At 38.9% G+C, this 17,426-nt stretch overlaps 1 protein-coding gene across 1 annotated transcript; it reads left to right on the top strand.

Moving 5' to 3' along the window:
* The first annotated feature begins 15,606 nt into the window (after window positions 1-15,606).
* On the top strand, window positions 15,607-17,211 carry LOC110287307 (uncharacterized). Its single transcript, XM_021153964.2, has 2 exons — window positions 15,607-15,714; window positions 16,468-17,211. Exons 1-2 carry the CDS (start codon window positions 15,686-15,688, stop codon window positions 17,138-17,140), a joined length of 702 nt encoding a protein of 233 aa, XP_021009623.1. The 5' UTR covers window positions 15,607-15,685; the 3' UTR covers window positions 17,141-17,211.
* Window positions 17,212-17,426: the final 215 nt, after the last annotated feature.

The raw sequence follows: 17,426 nt of genomic DNA, 5'->3' as shown, positions 1-17,426 counted from the left end.
CTCACCAGAGATCCTAAATTCACGTGAAGAGTCCTCTAGGGACCTTGGTGGTGTCTGCCGATTCCACGCCCAAGGTGACCCAGTGCTGGCGCTGACCGGAAGGTTACTTTTTTTTTTTTTTATGGTCCTATGTGTTTCATTTTGAGCTTTATGTTATGCCACGTTCATCATGGCTGAGGAAGGGATGGTGTGACATTGTTCCAAACCCTAGAGTCGAGCCAGTATGCATTGTGTCTTCTCAAGTGCTGGAGGATGCTGTAGGAGTAAGGCTTGCTTGTAAAATAATATATATAAATATTTACTGTATGTTCCTTCTTTGGGAATGCTCTCACTGACAAAGAAATTGGGCAATATTATCCCTGCCAAGGTTAATGACATCAGGAAAATTGGAAACAGCACAACTCAGGAAGTGAGAATTTGTCTGGTATTCCTCAGCAAAAGGATAATGCTGCAACCCTCCAGGACAGCCCTTAAGGCTGTGGGAAAGAACTCCAAATACATGATTTCAAGACTATATTAAATCAATGTAAGAACTGTTCTTTACAGGATTTCTCAACTATGCAAAATATAATGATGCAATATGAATTATATAAAGGGCTTCAGGGATCGTTGTCTCCTTTAATCCCAGGAGACAAAGACAAGCAGATTTCTGAGTTCTAGGGTAGCCTGGGACAGAGCAAGTTCTAGCTGAAGAAAAACTTAGGTTCAGACCCTGAAAGAACAGAAGCAGCTGCACTAATGAGCCAGCTTTGTAAGAAAGATATTAAGGAAGGAGATAAAGAGATTTAAGGAGTGGTGTTCTCAGAACAAGATCCCACCCAGGTAAGTTTATTGTTTGTGCTTGCTGTTGAATAAGAAATGGTCTGGATTTTAATTTGGAATGAACTACAATCCAGAAATGGAGAGCACACATGTGATCAAGATCTTGAGGCTGGAAGACATAGGTTTTTGATCCAGATCTTGAGGAATAGTGGCCATGAAAAGCTTAACCCCAGAGATGCTTCAATCCCAGGAGACAAAAACAAGCTGATTTATGAGTTCAAGGCTATCCTGGGACAGAGCAAGTTCTAGCTGAAGAAAAGATTAAGTTGAGGCATGGGAGTATATGCCTTGAATCCCAGCATTCAGGAGGCAGATACATAAAGATCTTTGTGTTCAAGGTCTGTCTACAGAGCAAGTTCCAGGACAGCCAAGGTCAGGCAGTGAAGGAGCTGGAAAACAGAAAGAAACAAAAAGCGACTGATAATGTAATATAACAATGGGGCCATGTTCCGGCCCCAGCAAGCAGCAGAACTTGGCAGCTTCAGCCATTTGGCTCTGTTTTCAGAGTTTAAGGCCATAAAATGCTGATTCATGGAGTAATCAAAAGGGAACCTCCCATAAATAGTAAGTGATTGAATTGATGTGTCATTCCTAAGATTATTACAAACCTTATGCAAAATAAAGCTTTGGTTGACAAGAGAGAGCTACCTTGAGCAGAGAGCTATCTCAAGCAGACAGCTATCTCCAGCAGAACACAGAGCTGTCAGCTTTCACCAGTCATGGACTTCAAAGTCATTTCTTTTGCCTCTCCCAAACACCTCTTCCTCAGGACCCTCTCCCAATCTGAGGCCGGTCTTCAACAATATTAATTATAGTAGCATGCATGAAGTATTGTTTGCAGAAGCAGGAACACCATACTAGTGGCCATTCCATTGAAGAAAAAAATTACCCCTCCTTTTAAGTCCTCAGAGAGTGATAAAGCCTCCTCTCTCTTCTATGACATGGTGTTGATAGCCCTATCTAAAGCTGTTAATTTTAACTGTGATTTCTTGGGTACAATGGCAATGTCATGTCTAGAAGTTAGCTTTCTCCAAGTTCCTCTCTACTAGTTATTTTACCATTGATAAAATACCATGACTTGCACAGAATCAAGCATCAGGCATGGCAGCAGGAACAGGAAGCTGAAAGCCTACATCTTGAAATGCAAGCATCAGAGAACTCAAACTGGAAGTAGGATCAGGCTATATACCCTCAAAGCCCATTGGCAGTAATGTACTCTTTTCTAATAAGGCTATACTTTCTTATAACTACCCTGCAAACTGACATCAACCTGGAGACCAAGTGTTCAAATGCTCGAGCCTATATAGGACATTTTTCATTCAAACCAACACATTGCCCTTCGGATTCTTGCATTTTTTTTCCTGCAGCACTTTTATTATTATTTTTTTTAACATACTGGCACGTTCTGGGGCCTAGTGTTCTCATGGAACAGTAGAAAACTAAAATTTGTTATTTTTTAAAGAATTAAGTAGCCGGGCGTGGTGGCGCACGCCTTTAATCCCAGCACTTGGGAGGCAGAGGCAGGCGGATTTCTGAGTTTGAGGCCAGCCTGGTCTACAGAGTGAGTTCCAGGACAGCCAGGACTACACAGAGAAACCCTGTCTCGAAAAACCAAAAAAAAAAAAAAAAAAAAAAAAACCCAGAGTCAGTCGGGCGTGGTGGCTCACGCCTTTAATCCCAGCACTCGGGAGGCAGAGGCAGGCGGATTTCTGAGTTCGAGGCCAGCCTGGTCTACAAAGTGAGTTCCAGGACAGCCAGGGCTACACAGAGAAACCCTGTCTCGGAAAACCAAAAAAAAAAAAAAAAAAAAAAGAATTAAGTAGAAAAAAAACCTTACATAAATTAAAAGGATGAATACATATACAGGTGTTGATGCAAAGGTTCCCAACTCAGGGCAAGTAACAACCCATGGCGGTCAGGAGGGTAATAACCCAAACCAGAAACTGGGTCCTAAGGCTCAGAATTTCCCACTCTGTTAGACAGGCAAGACCAAAGTGGTAACTCATTCAGGAACCTTTGCCAGCCTTGAGAACTCATGGAAGACAGCGGTGGGTTAATACCCTGCACAGATCACTACCTGGTGCTCACGGAGATCCACCAGGCTAGGTATTTCTCTTCCACAGTGTGCTTTCCCCAGTCCAAGTGACTAAGCCATATGGACTAAAGACTGATTTAAGATATGCACAGGGTATTAAATATATACTTAGGGAACAGCTAACTTGAATGTAAGGTCAAAAAATCAGCAATAAGTTCTATGATATAGTGATAGTATCAGATACAAACTTCCGGGACAAATTTCTTTTCAAAGATTTATTCGTTTCATGAGGCTAGCATGAGGTGTGTACATTTGCCAGGGCAAATTGATACTTCAGAATCAGCTCATGCAGCTGATCCCTGGTGTGTAGTTAGTCCAGCTAGAAGCATTTGTGGTGGATGATGGAGGGGTCCGACTTCTCATACTCCTGCATATTGCACATATGCTGGAGGGTAGGCAGTGAGGCCAGGATGGAGCCACCAATCCAGACCGAGTAGTTGTGCTCAGGGTGAGGAATGATCTTAATCCTCATTGTGCTGGGTCCTAGAGTTGAGATCTCCTTCTCCACCCTATCAGCAGTGCCTTGATACATGGTGGTAGCACCAGACAGCACTGTAATGACATAAAGTTTCTTGAAGGTGTCTACCTCACACTTCATGATGTAGTTAAAGGTGGTTTCATGGATGACACAGGACTCCATGCCTAGGAAAGAAGATTGAAAGAGTGCCTCTGGACAGCGGAATTACTCTTTGCTGCTGATGGGCTGCTCCTGGTGTCAGGGGCACTAATAATGGAAGGAAAGGTGGTTTTCTGGGCATGGTCACCAGCAAAGCCAGCTTTTGCACATGTCAGAGTCATTGTCAATGATGAGTGCTATGATTTCTTCTTCCATTATGATCAATGCAGGACTGGGTGAGAAAGCAACTAAAAGACATGCAGGATTAAGCCAGCAGAGGAGGAGACCCAGCTCCTACGTTCTTTATATCCCATCTTCTATAATTTTTCCCTGGACTTTGGATGAGATCATATAGACGTCCCATTTGTAGTAGGGGATTCAGCCATCACTTATACCCAGCACTTTGGTTAGTTATGAACCTCTTCAGTAATCCTCTCCAAAAAGCGCTTTTCTAACCAAAACTGACAGCATCAGTATTCTATGGACATGCATACAATTATTTAGAAAGCAATTTGATGAAAACATCATATCCATTTACCAAAAAATAAAAAAATAATAATAATAAAAAATGTGGCTTCTATACCAGGGCCTGTGACCTTCTCAGGCATGGACTTTTGACTAGGCTTACAGTACCAGGTGTAGAGTGGGCCCAGACCCAACCTGAAAGCAATTGTATACCTCCTTAACTGTGAAGGTGCTATTGCTCCAGTAGGAACATCTTGTGTGACTGGTTGTTATTGCTGCACACAGGCTCTGCGGCTGAGTAAGACCATTGATGGTGCATTTCTCCTACAATGTAATTAGGGCTGTCCAGTTGGTAGGAAATTTCCAGTCCAGTTCTACATTAGTTTCTTCATGTCCTCTCATCAGAACATTTGATGTCTTCAGAGATAAGGTCTTGCCATCTAGTTCTGGTGGGCAACCACCAGCAGTGGCAATGTCTGTATAATTTGGGGGACCACAGAGAACCCCATTATCATCAGTTATTAAGGAGATATAGAGCACTTGGCTCATTTAATAATCTGTGAGTTCTGAGAGCAGTTTATTCTCCAAATTTTATTTCTAAGAGTTTTTTCCCTCACTTTCAAGTCATTATAGAGGTAGAGAATAAGAAATGCAGAAATTTTATTATTTTCAAATATTCTAAGTTATATTTCATTGGGAAAGAACTACTTTTATCATCCCTTATAAGTATAGGCTAATAAAGAAAAGCCATGTTTAGATTTATTAATGAAACTTTCCAGCTCTTACAAAAGAAGCACTTATTTGTGAAAAGGTATATATTGCAAATACAGGTACACACAAACTAAATTGTTACTTTGACTGCCAGTCAGCAAAGTAGTGAAATGTAGCTGAATACAATGTTCACAATATTTCCTAACCACATTCAAAGAAGAAAGCAGGTATAGGTTCATTTATAACTCATTAATCTTTTGAGGAAATATAAGAGCAAAAGATAAATCAGAGCCCATGTCAAGTCAGAAAGTCTCACAAGTTTTAACTCTAAAATGATATAAAATACAAAGAGACATTTCCAATGCCTCCAACTACATATTTTATGAATTAATTTATTATTTTGTTATGTGTTGCTGAAGACTAAATTGAGGCAGGGGACCCATTATCTGAGTTATGGAGAGAGCATTGCAAAGTCATGACTTCAGAGTTAGTGCTAGTTCCTCCAAGACTTTCTAAAAGGCACAGCTCGGGAGCTGAAGCAGGGAGGCAGTGGATTGCAGTTTTGTGAAGACACTCCATTTCCAGCACTAGTTCTGGAACAGATGTTAATGTCTTTTGTAAAAGTAGGGAGATAAGAAGGTTAAAGTGATATTTTCAACAGCTGAAATGCTTTCTAAAGCTTGAAGTACATGTGACGGAGACAATAAGAGGCCAAAGTCAACCCTGGCAAATTCTCTCTGTGTTGAAATAATATTCTGTACTGTGAAGTAAATAAAACAGAAAATAGAAAGACCTTGATCATCTTTGACCTGCTGTCTGAAATGAGTTCATTACTTGTTATCGTTTTCTCAAATTAAATCACACACTCAACTTTCTCAGGATAAAGAAGATTATTCCATATTTACCACATATTCCCAGAGATTTCACAGCACAAAGCAAATAGTTTTGTGCTATTTTCCCATTAGAAGAAAATTATGAACTTTGTACATCACTCTCCATTTGTATTCTTTTAAAGTTAACCTTAACCTTGTACGTGTTATTTTGTTTCATGTCCTTGTGCCTGGTTTTAATCTTAAGAAAAGGGACAAGAAATGCTACTTTTTTTTTCCCAAAGGGAAAAATAACTGAGAAGCCACGTCAACACACGCAACTACCACAATGGTTTTATTCCACTTCAATAACATCTCCTATTTGTTAGGAGCTTTGATTTGAGCTAACAAGGTTATCAGATAGTATGTCTATTGTCCTGTTATGACTTCCTTGGCTGGGATCCGGCAGCAAACACTAAGGATGTAATGTTTGTTCAGGCAGCTGCCACAAGAGGTAGCTGAAGGAGGGTCTGTGGAGAGCAACAGGGTCACCAAGCTGTCAAGGCCTTCCCAGTGGAGGAGCTGTAGCAAGAGCTGCCTATGATCATTCTAATCAGTGCTTCATTGTGCTGACCTTAAGGCAAGATCTTGCCAGTGTCCCACAAACAGGAGCTAAGACTGTATGCTTTTTCTTCTGGAGTGAATTCCGAAAATAGTCACCAGAAGAAAGAAAAGAAAAGAGGGTGAATAGGAAGTGATACGAGAAACCATTGAATCACTCATCAAGGTGAAGGAGCTCAGGACTTAGTTCAGCATAGAGGTACTTTGGCCTCAGACTAAGATTTAATTTCAGTGCAATGTGAATGTCTTTATTTTCAAATGTTGAAGGGTTCTGAAAGAGAACTGACTATTATGAGATAGAATCACCTACTCTGAGTAAAAGAGGAGATTCTTAAAACAACTGTGATTTTTGTAATATCAAATAATTTTATTTATTTCCTACTTCCTTCCTTTCCACTTTCCTTTTTTTTTCTTTACTTCTGCCTGAGTTTTAAAATTTATTATTGTCGTCGTTGTGTGTGCATGTGTGTGCGCGTGCGAGCATGTGTGTGTGTGTATGTGTGTGTGTGTGTGTGTGTGCAGTTCAGAGGACATTTTGCAATACAGGTCTTTCCTTCCACTTTGGGGTTGAATGGAACTCAAACTCAAAGTAAAACGCATGCTCAGGTCTTTATGCTTCCACAGCAAGTATTTTCATACTTGAACTGTGTAACTGGCCTCCTTCTGGTTTTCGTGTTTGTTTTGTTGATACCCAGTCTCACATCGACCAGAGGAGCCTCAGATTTGCTAGGTAGATGCTTTTATCTCACAAGGGCTTTTGACACCAAATCCTGCTTTACACCTGTTTTCTCTAATAAGTTTGCTATACACAACTTATTAGAGTGCTATGCTGTGCATGGGCCACCTTTTGCTAGAATTTCTCTGGGAACTTATTTTCAAGCTGTAGTCAACTGACAGTGTTTTCCAAACTCATATCAAATTTGTTCTAATGCTTTGCCCAGATCATGGTTACCGGACTACTGACTAAATGAGATAATTTAATTTCTGACTTGAGAACTCCAACATAACTGATAATGTATAATAAAAGCTATAATTAAGCCTAGTTTTCCTAAAATTATCAATCTAGTTTCACACTTTGTGATGCTAACGGGTGAATTTCTGATTCATGGAAATAGAGGACAGCTCAGCTTCTTAGAGGAATTAAGACAATACAAGGTAACCCACTATCTCCCTTAGCAAACATCACTACTTGCTAGAAAGATGGTGGGAAAAAAGTAGAGCCATGGTCTTCCCTTATTTCCTTAAAAGTCAATTAATGAAATGAAGGAAGATAGTGGTTTTGGGGGAGAAGAGAAAGAGCATTGTATACTGATGTAAATTCCGATTAATTAATTAATTAACTAATTAATATATTTATTTTTAATTAGGTATTTTCTTATTTTACATTTCAAATGCTATCCCAAAAGTCCCCCATACCCTCCCCTCCTCACTCCCGTACCCACCCACTCCCAATTCTTGGCCCTGGTGTTCCCCTGTATTGAGGCATATAAAGTTTGCAAGGGACTTCTCTTCACAATGATGGCCGACTAGGCCCGCTTCTGCTACATATGCAGCTAGAGACATGAGCTCAGGGAGTACTGGATAGCTCATACTGTTGTTCCACCAATAGGGTTGTAGACCCCATTAGCTCCTTGGGTACTTTCTCTAGCTCCTCCATTTGGGGGCCCTGTGATCCATCCAATAGCTGACTGTGAGCATCCACTTCTGTGTTTGCCAGGCACCAGCATAGCCTCACAAGAGACAGCTATATCAGGGTCCTTTCAGAAAAATCTTGCAGGCATATGCAATGGTGTCTGCGTTTGGAGGCTGATTGTGGGATGGATCCCCAGGTGCAGCAGTCTCTAGATAGTCCATTCTTTAGTCTCAGCTCCAAACTTTGTCTCTGTAACTCCTTCCATGGGTGTTTTGTTCCCAATTCTAAGAAGGGGCAAAGTGACCACACTTTGGTCTTCCTTCTTCTTGAGTTTCATGTGTTTTGCAACTTGTATCTTGGGTATTCTAAGTTTCTGGGCTAATATCCACTTATCAGTGAGTACATATCTTGTGAGTTCTTTTGTGATTGGGTTACCTCACTCAGGATGATACCCTCCATGTCTACCCATTTGCCTAGGAATTTCATAAATTCATTCTTTTTTTTGGGGGGGGGTATTTATTTCATTTACATTTCCAATGCTATCCCAAAAGTCACCAGCAGGCTCCCCCACCCACTCCCCCACCCACCCGCTCCCACTTCTTGGCCCTGGAGTTCCCCTGTACTGAGGCATATAAAGTTTGCATGACCAATGGGCCTCTCTTTCCACTGATGGCAGACTAGGCCATCTTCTGATTCATATGCAGCTAGAGACACGAGCTCGGGGGGGGGGGGGGTACTGGTTAGTTCATATTGTTGTTCCACCTATAGGATTGTGGATCCCTTTGGCTCCATAGCTACTTTCTCTAGCTCCTCCATTGGGGTCCCTGTGATCCATCCAATAGCTGACTGTGAGCATCCACTTCTGTGTTTGCTAGGCCTCGGCATAGTCTCACAAGAGACAGCTATATCTGGGTCCTTTCAGCAAAATCTTGCTAGTGTATGCAATGGTGTCAGCATTTGGAAGCTGATTATGGGATGGAACCCTGGATATGGCAGTCTCTAGATGGTCCATCCTTTCGTCTCAGCTCCAAAGTTTGTCTCTGTAACTCCTTCCATGGGTGTTTTGTTCCCAATTCTAAGAAGGGGCAAAGTGTCCACACTTTGGTCTTCATTCTTCTTGAGTTTCATGTGTTTAGCCAATTGTATCTTATATATTGGGAATTCTAAGTTTCTGGGCTAATATTCACTTATCAGTGAGTACATATTGTGTGAGTTCCTTTGTGATTGGGTTACCTCACTCAGGATGATGCCCTCCAGGTCCATCCATTTGCCTAGGAATTTCATAAATTCATTCCTTTTAATAGCTGAGTAGTAATCTATTGTGTAAATGTACCGCATTTTCTGTATCCATTCCTCGTTGAGTGGCATCTGGGTTCTTTCCAGCTACTGGCTATTATAAATAAGGCTGCTATGAACATAGTGGAGCATGTGTCATTTTTTTCCGGTTGGGACATCTTCTGGATATATGCCCAGGAGAGGTATTGCTGGATCCTCCGGTAGTACTATGTCCAGTTTTGTGAGGAACCGCTAGACTGCTTTCCAGAGTGGGTGTATAAGCTTGCAATCCCACCAACAATTGGAGGAGTGTTCCTCTTTCTCCACATCCTCGCCAGCATCTGCTGTCACCTGAATTTTTGATCTTAGCCATTTTGACTGGAGTGAAGTGAAATCTCAGGGTTGTTTTGATTTGCATTTCCCTGATGATTAAGGATGTTGAACATTTTTTTCAGGTGCTTCTCAGCCATTCAGTATTCCTCAGGTGAGAATTCTTTGTTCAGCTCTGAGCCCCATTTTTTAATGAGGTTATTTGATTTTCTGGAGTCTACCTTCTTGAGTTCTTTATATATATTGGATATTAGTCCCCTATCTGATTTAGGATAGGTAAAGATCCTTTCCCAATCTGTTGGTGATCTTTTTGCCTTATTGACGGTGTCTTTTGCCTTACAGAAGCTTTACAATTTTATGAGGTCCCATTTATGGATTCTCGATCTTACAGCACAAGCCATTGCTGTTCTATTCAGGAATTTTTCCCCTGTACCCATATCTTCGAGGCTTTTCCCTACTTTCTCCTCTATAAGTTTCAGTGTCTCTGGTTTTATGTGGAGTTCCTTGATCCACTTAGATTTGACCTTAGTACAAGGAGATAGGAATGGATCAATTTGCATTCTTCTACATGATAACTGCCAGTTGTGCCAGCACCATTTGTTGAAAATGCTGTCTTTTTTCCACTGGATGTTTTTAGCTCCCTTGTCAAAGATCAAGTGACCATAGGTGTGTGGGTTCATTTCTGGGTCTTCAATTCTATCCCATTGGTCTACTTATCTGTTGCTATATCAGTACCATGCAGTTTTTATCACAATTGCTCTGTAGTACAGATTTAGGTCAGGCATGGTGATTCCACCAGAGGTTCTTTTATCCTTGAGAAGAGTTTTTGATATCCTACTTTTTTTGTTATTCCAGCTGAATTTGCAGATTGCCCTTTCTAATTCGTTGAAGAATTGATTTGGAATTTTGATGGGGATTGCATTGAATCTGTAGATTGCTTTTGGCAAGATAGCCATCTTTACTGTATTTATCCTGCAAATCCATGAGCATGGGAGATCTTTCCATCTTCTGAGATCTTTTTTGATTTCTTTCTTCAGAGACTTGAAGTTCTTATCATACAGATCTTTCACTTCCTTAGTTGGAGTCACGCCAAGGTATTTTATATTATTTGTGACTACTGAGAAAGGTATTGTTTCCCTAATTTCTTTCTTAGCCTCTTTATCCATTGTGTAGAGAAAGTCCATTGACTTGTTTGAGTTAATTTTATATTTAGCTACTTCACTGAAGCTGTTTATCAGGTTTAGGAGTTCTCTGGTGGAATTTTTAGGGTCACTTATGTATACTATCATATCACCCACAAATAGTGATATTTTGACTTCTTCCTTTCCTATTTGTATTCCCTTGATATCCTTTCGTTGTCGAATTGCTTTGGCTAGAACTTCAAATACTATATTAAATAGGTATGGAGAAAGTGGGCAGCCTTGCCTAGTCCCTGATTTCAGAGGGATTGCTTCCAGCTTTTCACCATTTACTTTGATGCTGGCTACTGGTTTGCTCTAGATTGCTTTTATTATGTTTAGTTATGGGCCTTCAATTCTTGATCTTTACAAGACTTTTATCATGAAGGTGTGTTGGATTTTGTCAAATGCTTTCTCAGTGTCTAAGGAGATGATCATGTGGTTTTTGTCTTTTAGTTTGTTTATATAGTGGATTACGTTGATGGATTTCCATATATTAAACCAATCCTGCATCCCTGGGATAAAACCTACTTAGTCAGGTTGGATGATTGTTTTGATGTGTTCTTGGATTTGGTTAGTGAGAATTTTATTGAGTATTTTTGCATCAATATTCATAAGGGAGTAAATTCTTTTTTTTTAATTACAACATGAAGCAAAAGAGTATGCATGACATTTATCTTAGTTCCATAACCCAATTAATGATTTTTTTGTTGCACAAAAATAATATATGAATGATCAGGTGTGGAGACTGAAAAGATGGCTCAGTGATTAAGATCACTGGTGAATCTTACAGAGGACCCAGGCCCCAATTTCTTACATGAAATGGAGGCTGTCTTCAGTGACCTAGGATGTGACAGTATTTTCTGGTCCCTGTGATTATGGTATTGCCAACTGCACAGGCATGCATGTAGTCAGAACGGATGCATACATCAAATAAAAATAAGTGTTTTTAAAGCAAATAGTGATTTATGGGAGGATTGATGTATGCAAATGGCTTATATCAGAAGAAACAAGCTGAAACTCTTCGGAGATAAGACTGAATTTTGTAAAAGCTTTTAAAAATTAACCCCAGATGTGTATGGGAAATATATCTATAAGAAATATCTTTGAAAAAAATATGATTCTATATTTTAATCTTCTTTCATTAGAATACATCCTATCTTTGTTGCAACTGTATAAGAAAATGTGCAGCCTTGTAGCATATTCATGAGTGACAGGGACATTTAGCCTAAATCTAAAATACATGCTTTTATTTAGTAGAAAAATCAAGCCCTGGTGGACAGCTGAATGTTACAGAGTTCCTTTTTAGCCTTAGGCAGTAAAACAGGATCTTTAGAAGGACTGAAATTGTCACCAGGCACCTAAGAGATGTCTGTTATTCAAAGTGAGGGTCAACTTCAGTCATCTTGGAAGAATTTAAAGACTTCTCTTTACAGAATTGACCATGGGGAGCAAGAAGAGGCAAAGAATTCTGAATACAAAGAACTAACTTTATGTGATATGATTACAGCCTTTAAAATATAAAGGGCAGTAGGGCAAATTCCAGTTACTTTAATGAAAAAGAATTGTAATAAGCCACAGCAACTCTACTTTTTTTTCAGGTTCCTTCATCAACTAGATATGCCTATTGATGAGTTCTTCCACTCAGACCATTGGAAAATGACAATGATACCAGTGAGCCAAATGCTCTGAAACATGCTGAAAGCCTTCCCAAATCTGGAACACATCAGAATCATTTGAACATTGGACCCATTTTATAACATGTAAATGCTTTAAAAAGGAGTGAGTTGAAAATGTAGCACAAATATAAACTCTTCAGTTTAACCAATTACATGACCAGTTAATTTGTAAATATATTCACAATATATGTTGAACTTCTTTTCATACGACAGCAAAGATTTATTGAGCAACTTCAAAGAAAGTGTTCCATGTCATTTATAAAGCACATAAAATAAAGAAAAGAAGGAGAGTTTTCAGGACAGAAAGATGAGTGCAGAGTTAATCACAACAAATGACTCTTTTGCACAATATTCAAATTACATAGAGTAGTGGTGCAGAGTACCATAAGTGAATTATTTAGAACATTTCAAATATCACTAGTAAACAAACCAGTGCTGGTGATACTGCAGTACCTTACAAAGAAACAACTGCAACTTATCCAGTGTTTCGATTTTGCCCTGACAGAAAATCTATTTATTGGAAATTGTTTTGGTTACTTTTCTTGGTGTTGTGAACAAATACATGACAGAAGCAAATTAAGGGAGCAGAGATTTATTTTGGACCACAGTTTAGAGGATATAGTCTATCTTGACTAAAAAAGGCTCCATCTGTTACAATGGGAGTTTGTGGCATGGTTTACTCATAGTTTTTCTGGATTAAGAAGCAGAAAGTTTGGGCTTGAAGTGGAGTTGGGTTACAATAGTGAAGACCTATCTCAAGTGACTCACTACCACCAGCCATGCCTCCTTCCCCAAAGAGTCTGTATCCTTCTAAATCAACCCTATCAGCTGGTAGCTTAAGCATGTAAATACATGAACCAGTTGGGGTCCTTTCACATTCAAACCATAACACTTAGTAATGTGATGTGACTAGAGCCTTTCATTATCTTAGTTGGTAATTAATTGACAGTCAGATGTTTTAGCATGAAGATACTGGAGGCCAATAACATTCAGTTTATTTCCAAAGATTGTTTTTATTAGTTGTCTATGCAGGTAGTCTCAATATCTGTGAACCCTCTTAAAACTGTAAACTCTAAAACAGCCTTCCCTTCCAGTTGGAAGGTCTACCTCAGTTACTAGTAGTACTTCCTGTTTTTTTTCTAGAGTATTACTTTGAGTATTCAAGAGGCATGGCTCTAATAAATTTATATATACTTTATTTCTGCTACTCTGCACAATGCACATATATCATATCATAAAATATCCTATCATATCAGATGATATACTTAGTTGTACTTCTATGGATTGCTCATGTATGTCCACCTCCCAGGTGCAGGGAACTTTGCAAATGGGGGAGGCATAGAAAGAACTCAGCCTCACCCATATATAAGGAGCTGCTGTTGATGGGTATTGAGATTGGGAAATTTACTTCCTGTGAGAACATAGATAGACCTTGGTAGATTGCTCATACTCTAGTGAATGGTCATACAACTATGTGCATATGGGCAGCACTAATTGGACTTAGGTCTTTATTAATAACAAACATAAAAAGTAAAAAGATGATATAAAGCTGCGATGGTGGGACTGAGATGGGGAACAATGGGGGATATGATCGATATACATTGCATAGTAACATGAAGCTTCTAAAGACTAAGGAGCATTAGAAGCAGACATTATTATGCAGTAAGATACACACACACACACACACACACACACACATATATGCATGGTGAAAACTTTCATTAATATCATGGGACTTAGGGATTTAAACCAAATATTTTACTTGTGAACCATAGGCATGGTATTTGCAATGTGTGTTTTGTATTCAAGAAGTTAGGAGTATGAAAATACCACCATCAATGATGTGGTTTTACCCCATTCACTGTATCTATTTTTAAAGCTTCATTGATCATTTACAAAAGATGCTTATCATAGGGATTAGGTGGTGGCTATTAAATAATGACACTGCCTCACACTTATATTTTATTATACAAATAGTCTCTAGTAACTATGTAAAAGTATTATCATCTACATGTTTTATTAGGCAAGACTGTAGGGTTTGGCAACATATTCATATGTTAACATAAAAAGTACTGTAACAATAATGACAGTATTTCTTAGGCATTTCAACTTAAAGAAACTGTGTGCACACTATGGGCACTGCCAAAACCTAGGCCTCATGGATGGTTGTGAAAAGCATGTTGAGGAAGCTCTAGGGAGAAGACCCGAAAGTGGTGTTCTTCCATGGTTTCTGTTTCATTCCGTTCCTGCCTCCAGACTCCTGATTTCTTTCTTTTCTTTTCTTTCTTTTTCTTTCTTTCTTTTTTTTTTGTTTTTGTTTTTGTTTTTGTTTGATCATGCACTGTGATTTCAAAGAATAAGTAAAATAAACTGTTTGCTCTTCAAGTTACTTTGGGCCATGACATTTTATCACAGCAATAGAAACCTGAACTAAGACAGTCATGTTTAAGGCAAAACACAGAAAGAGAAAAGGTAGATTTGTTTGTAATCAAAACAAAAATCTCCTAGGAGCTCAGCAATTACAGACTTCCAATACCTAATCTGTGTCTGTGTCTAAGAGACTTATAAAAGGCCAGCTATCCCCAAAGTTTCTAAAAGATGCTTGACTTTTATTGTGAAACACCACTTTTCCATTTCTACTATGTAAGTAATTCTTTTCTCTTTTAAAATAATTTTCTTTGTTATGGCCATCAGATATTACAGTAGCTATTTGATACATGACTTCGAAAGTAAATTTCTCTTTTGAAGACTTCTCTCACACACAGGGAGGTTTAGCACATTGGTCTGTTAAAAATATTCACAGCCAACACCATTGCTCACAATTCACCATTATGACCTTGTAGTCATGGAAACATAAGAAGTTTTAGCCTTGTTAGTTTATCTTAACAGTTGACAGCCACTAACAGTTGAACTTCTCACAGGAGTCAAAGAGGCAAGTATCTTATATTTTTCATGTAGTTTTCATCAATCATGTTCACTTTCATAGGACACAGAAGACCAGAGAAAGCCTTTGGTATATGATTAGGTGAGTGTAAATTCTGCTGAGTATCCTAAATGTTAGGTAGCCCAGGGTGTAACTACAAGGTCTCAAGGTTCTGCAGTGTCCATTATATCTGTGAAACTTCCTGATGCTGAGTATATAAGCTATCTTTTATGCACTGTTTCACTGTCTATAAAGTGGGGATATTAGTATGGCTATCATTGGACGGTTAATAGTATCAGATGTGCTAACGGCCCTGAAATGTTTAAAGGAGACTTGAACAAAGTAAAGCACAGGGGAGGAATGGAAAAGCTTGTGAGAGCTAAGCACTGGTAAGATGTTCTGAGCTAAAATATCTGCCTAACAGAACTTTTTTTCCTAAAGGTGGTGTTTCTTATCTTCTAATGACTCCCTCTATTGTCGACATTTCTTGTAACTAGGAAGATCATTTACGATCCTGTCGACTTCCAAATGAATTTCCTCACCTGCGATATGCAAAGGTAAAAACTTAAAACAATTTATATGAGCCGGGTGTGGTGGCGCACGCCTTATAGATTTTGAAGGTCATTTACACTGTGGCTTTATTTTTAAAAACATGTATAGCTTTCTTCAGAAATGTGAACATTTCAGAAACATGTACAAAGAAGAATGAAAGTGTGTGCTATTCTGTTGGTCTACTTAGGGTCCCTTTTATGATATTATGCTTACATCTCTCTCAGTACATATATAAAATACTTATATATGTCAAGGATATTATTATTTTGACAAAAATGTGTTTCTTTCAGCAGGTCTCATAGAAGAGTTCAGTTTGTAATGGTTATGAAATGTTCTGCTATAATTATTTAGAAATGACAGAACATTGCTCTGCTTATTACTTTCCTTCAAATTATTAATAATATTGATATACTGCAAACAAAGGTGAAATAGATATCATCTTATATATCATATTGCAAAGTCTTATCTCACTATTAATTCCAAGAATTGAAATTCCTAGTCCACCAATACAAACATTCTAGCATTTGGCATTTATTACATAATTACAATAATTACATCTGTCACACTGTGAATTTCTAAGCTTCTTAAATTCTTACCTATAGGTTGTAGAACCCTAATACATATATAGACCACATAAATACAACTTTGAGACATCAGGGACAAGGTATAGGCACTTAGTGCTCTATAAACCATAACTCATTCTGTTTTCCCCTCTCCTTTCCTGGCTTGACTCTATACTTCTTAAATTCCATCTTCAGATTTGCTGTGTCAAAGGAATGTATCTTCAGAATGAGTGGAGTCATTTGCACCATAACAGCTGCGGTGTTTGAAATAATCCTTGCAAACAGCCGATGCTGGCGCCTATGGGAATTTGACGATAAGATTGTAAAGTTCGTGTTTTTTGGACTCTGGGAAGCTTATTACCATCAAGAGTTTAACATCTCTGGATCTACCATCCGGATTCTGGTGCACAGCCCTATCAACTCTACATGGACTATTTCACCTGAATTTCACTATGCACAGAAATTGATAGTATGGGCGATTTTGTTGAAACCTGCAGTCCTACTTTTTAATGCATTGGCCGTTAACATAGACTACAGGGATGACTCATTTGTTAAGGCACAGATACTTTTGTACAAGATCTCTGCCTCCATTTTGAGTATTAGCAGCCTTTGCACATTTATTTCTGTGAGCTGGAACCATGTCGTAGACCTTTACGGCCAAACCACACTTGATTTTCCACGAAGCTTTCCTGTTAAGAAAGAGGATCTTAAAATGAAACACTATACTGCTGCATTCCCAATAGGGGTCTTGACAGCTACCATGTCACTCTTTGGTGTGATTATATTTCTCTTTCAGATGAGCTCTTTGGAGCCACAGAGTGAAGAGGAGGCCCAGTGTGCTTCCAGACTGATCAATCAAAACACATGAGGCGAGGGCTCTGGCATCTGCCAGAAGAGTCCTTTAAAAATGTGTCTGTATGCACACATTACTAATGTACTCATCAACTTATTCCAAATAAAACATCAACTTGGTTTCTCTCTGTGTGTGTCTCAAGCTTGTATCTCCCTCTACTTGTCAGATGTGTTCCTTTCTTTAAAGGTTTTCACATCTGAAAGTCTGCCAGCCACAATCATATGTTCAGATACTGCCAACAGTCTATGGCAGGCAAAAGTACTGGTGAGACACAAACAGCATGAATCAAAAAGACTGACAC

This window comes from Mus caroli, unplaced genomic scaffold (assembly GCF_978045245.1).
Source record: "Mus caroli unplaced genomic scaffold, Mus_caroli_1 scaffold_5, whole genome shotgun sequence".
Lineage (NCBI taxonomy): Eukaryota > Metazoa > Chordata > Mammalia > Rodentia > Muridae > Mus > Mus caroli.
Note: the sequence above shows the minus strand (reverse complement) of the source record. Positions and strands in the feature narration are given on the sequence as shown.

Coding starts and splice junctions, on each gene's coding strand:
- LOC110287307 (XM_021153964.2), top strand. CDS start 15,686: ATGAATTTCCTCACCTGCGATATGCAAAG. Junction 15,715..16,467: donor CTCACCTGCGATATGCAAAG/GTAAAAACTTAA, acceptor TTCCATCTTCAG/ATTTGCTGTGTCAAAGGAAT.